This window comes from Bactrocera latifrons, unplaced genomic scaffold, assembly GCF_001853355.1.
Source record: "Bactrocera latifrons isolate USDA-ARS-PBARC rearing strain unplaced genomic scaffold, ASM185335v1 scaffold_16, whole genome shotgun sequence".
Classification (NCBI taxonomy): domain Eukaryota; kingdom Metazoa; phylum Arthropoda; class Insecta; order Diptera; family Tephritidae; genus Bactrocera; species Bactrocera latifrons.
In genome coordinates, this window is record NW_017535074.1 from 2,748,240 (window position 1) to 2,751,347 (window position 3,108).

The 3,108-nt window shown below is 31.4% G+C and overlaps 1 protein-coding gene across 1 annotated transcript in view; it reads right to left on the reverse strand.

Annotated features, from left to right (window-relative positions):
* The window catches only part of LOC108966348 (gamma-aminobutyric acid type B receptor subunit 1), a 118,110-nt gene extending 116,861 nt beyond the window's left edge, over window positions 1-1,249 (reverse strand). Inside the window, exons 1-2 of the mRNA XM_018929197.1 lie at window positions 1,196-1,249; window positions 740-910 (exon numbers count right to left, since the gene is read on the reverse strand). Of these exons, the coding sequence (XP_018784742.1) occupies window positions 740-910; window positions 1,196-1,249 (225 nt within the window). The remainder of the gene's footprint in view (window positions 1-739; window positions 911-1,195) is intronic.
* Between the last annotated feature and the right edge of the window lie 1,859 nt (window positions 1,250-3,108).

The window sequence follows — 3,108 nt, forward strand, 5'->3', positions numbered from 1 at the left end:
TTTATTTTTCGATATTTTTATTGTGCTAATCCGACCTTAAAACTCAAATACTTAACATTTTCAATTCAGTTTCCACATGTCACATCTTAATTTGTAAATTTAAGCAATTTGTCTTYTCAATAACTTGAGAGAAGAAAGAATGATGATACTTTGTTATTGTTCTTGTGGAAAACTGTTAAAGTACACAAAATTATTAAACAGAAAATTACTTTGAACATTTAATGCCACTTGAGTTGCAATAAATTGCATATTTGTGCACAGTTGAATTGCCGTGAAAGTATTAARTTGAAATAATTAAAACAATATTTTGCTGGCATTGAAAACATAGCATATATTGCGGCGCATAGAAGAATTTCGTTGACAGGAAAAGCTTTTACCAAATCTCTGACACAAACACACACATAAACAAGTAAATTAAAATGCATGTGTGGATGTGTGTGTACATTTATGTAATTAGAGTTGAAGTGCCTTGGCAACAAATGCTTTTTTTGCCACACTTCCAAGCTCACTTATTTATTAATTCATTTTGTGGCTGGCACTGCATACACCTTTGGCATTTTAAGTACTCATTGCATTGAGCAGCATGTGCAYACTCAAACACACAAGTAAAATTATATGTGTAAATATATTACATTACGCTTTTGCWATTTCGCTTATTCATTCGCTCTTTCTATCTCGCCTTGAAATAAATGCTACTGATGGTTATCTACCGTAATGACTGCCATTTCATTATACTCACCGATATGAAGACCTCCTCGGCCTGCTGCAGTATGGCCACACGTGACCAACCGAATTTTTTCATTAACTTTATACGTGTCGGATTGTGTACCGTTGCGGAGGGATGTGTGCGAAATAGTGTTGGAAAGCGACTGCGATCCGAGAGTGCCGGACTCGAGGCACCATAGCAGAGCTGAAATATACAAGAGAAACATACATACATACGTATATTTAAAATATGTGGTGGCAGCGCGTTGTAAAATATGTGTGTGTTAAGTTGTGGTCGAAAGTGGCGAAAAACCACACAAAATGTTTTTGTTTTTTAATTTATATTTAAAAAAAAAAAAAAAAAATGTAATAAAATCTTCACGTATCAGACACTGTATGTGTGTGGTGAATGTGCTTGAGTGTGGTTGCTTCGTATATAAATGACATTACTCTGACTCCGTACTTTTTGCTCTTACGAACTCTCTTTCACCTCTTTGTTGGCCTTTGTGGCTGCAGTTGGCGCTTTTTTCCCGAACAGCCACATTGTATATTTTGTGGCCAAAGTGCAGTTAAAAGATTTTCAAGTAATTAATTTTGTTAGACACAAATGGCATGCGAGTATATACATACAAGTAGATACCCTGTTGGAAAAAAATKAATGGCGCTGAATTTTTCAGAATTTCAATTTATTGGTTTATAGAGGTTGGTAATTTTATACTATTTTATACAATTTTATACTACTCCGAAACTACTTACTTTGAAACTAGTATATTTTTATGTAAACCGAAACTAGTTTGTATCATATTAGTTCCGGCTCTTCTAACAAAGGTAASAAATATTTTTTTTGGGGTAGTATAGTCTTTAAAGTTTTTTTTTTTACCATCTCAAAACTAAATAATTTTGAACTAGTTCATTTTTTACTGGGCTGAAACTAGTTTGCTGCAGTTTTGGTTACAAAGGTAATTAATAATAAATTTAAATTAATAAAATTGTTTTTATATTACGCCAAAACTGAATTTCCTGAACTAGTATATTTTTATATAAACCTAGTTTATATTATTAAAGCAATTATAGTTTTTTTAATTCGGCCAAGTCTCTTAAACTAACTACTTAAAAACTACATCTGTATAGTTAGTTTCGGAACAGTTTATAGTTTCAAAAATTAAATAATTATTGAACTATATTTCATAATGTTAGCAGTTCATAACCAGTAATCCACTGTTACAAAAAACAATATCGAACTAGTTACTGTRGGATTAGTTTTTATTTATTTTATTAAGACTAAAATTTCAAACGTTTTCTGAAATTAATTATTTGAACCCAACACTGAACTAGTAATTTGAGGACCAGTTTTTTAAAAAACAATTTTTTATAAATTTTTTTTTTTACTTGAACCCAACACTAAACTAGTAACTTTAGGACCAGTTTTTTTTTAAATAACAATTTTTTATTAGAAATTTTTTTTAAATCCTTTATTATACTGCTTGATATGGTTATATAAGGCTTCAAAATTTTTTTTTAATTAATTAATAATTATTTATAATTTGAGCAGTACATAACTAGTCCTCAACTAGTTACAAGACAAGAAATTTAATCTGGTTACTTTAGGACTAGTTTTTATTTATTTAATTAAGGTTTAAATTTCAAAAGTTTCCTGAAACTAGTTTCTTGAACCCTACTTTGAACTAGTTGCTTTAGAACCAGTCATTTTATTTAATTCATATTTAAATTTTACATTTCTCAAATCCATTTAACGGACCGAACTGTATACTACAAAATTTTCTTTAAAATCCTCCATTATTCCTTTTGATATCAAACATCTAAAGCTTCAACTCCTTTCATGTGCTGGAAGGTTTTTCACTCGTTGCCTTAACACGCTTATTCCAGTGCTTTTGACTAATTTTTTTAATTATCCTGTACCTTGCATATGCATTTTATCTCATTAGCACTAAGCTACTTAAAAATGCTCGCACTCCCAGCCAGCGTCCATGCGCTTGGAATATGACAGCACTGTCCCGCAGGTGATACTCCGGCGCACATATGCACCTCCATTAGCCTTAATTAGCCCGCAAGTGCAACCATCGGGGAGGCAATATGGAGCATGTAGAGCAAGGAAGTTGGCGAAAGCATATTTAATTCTAGCGCAAATGTAATTATATTATTCGTTTTKGGAGAAATACAATTTATTTTAATTCCGGTAATTTCTTCTTCGTCTATTTGTAACAATTAGTTAAGCAGTGGCAATGTTTTAAAAATTATGTGTCTACAACACATTAGAACCCGTCGGTGTTAATTTTTAAATTCTGCGGAGAAAGTAAATAAAATTGTCTTGCTTGCCATAAAGAAATGTCAGAATGGTTGGAATAATTTGACTCCAATTTTCAATGACTCGTTCGATAATTT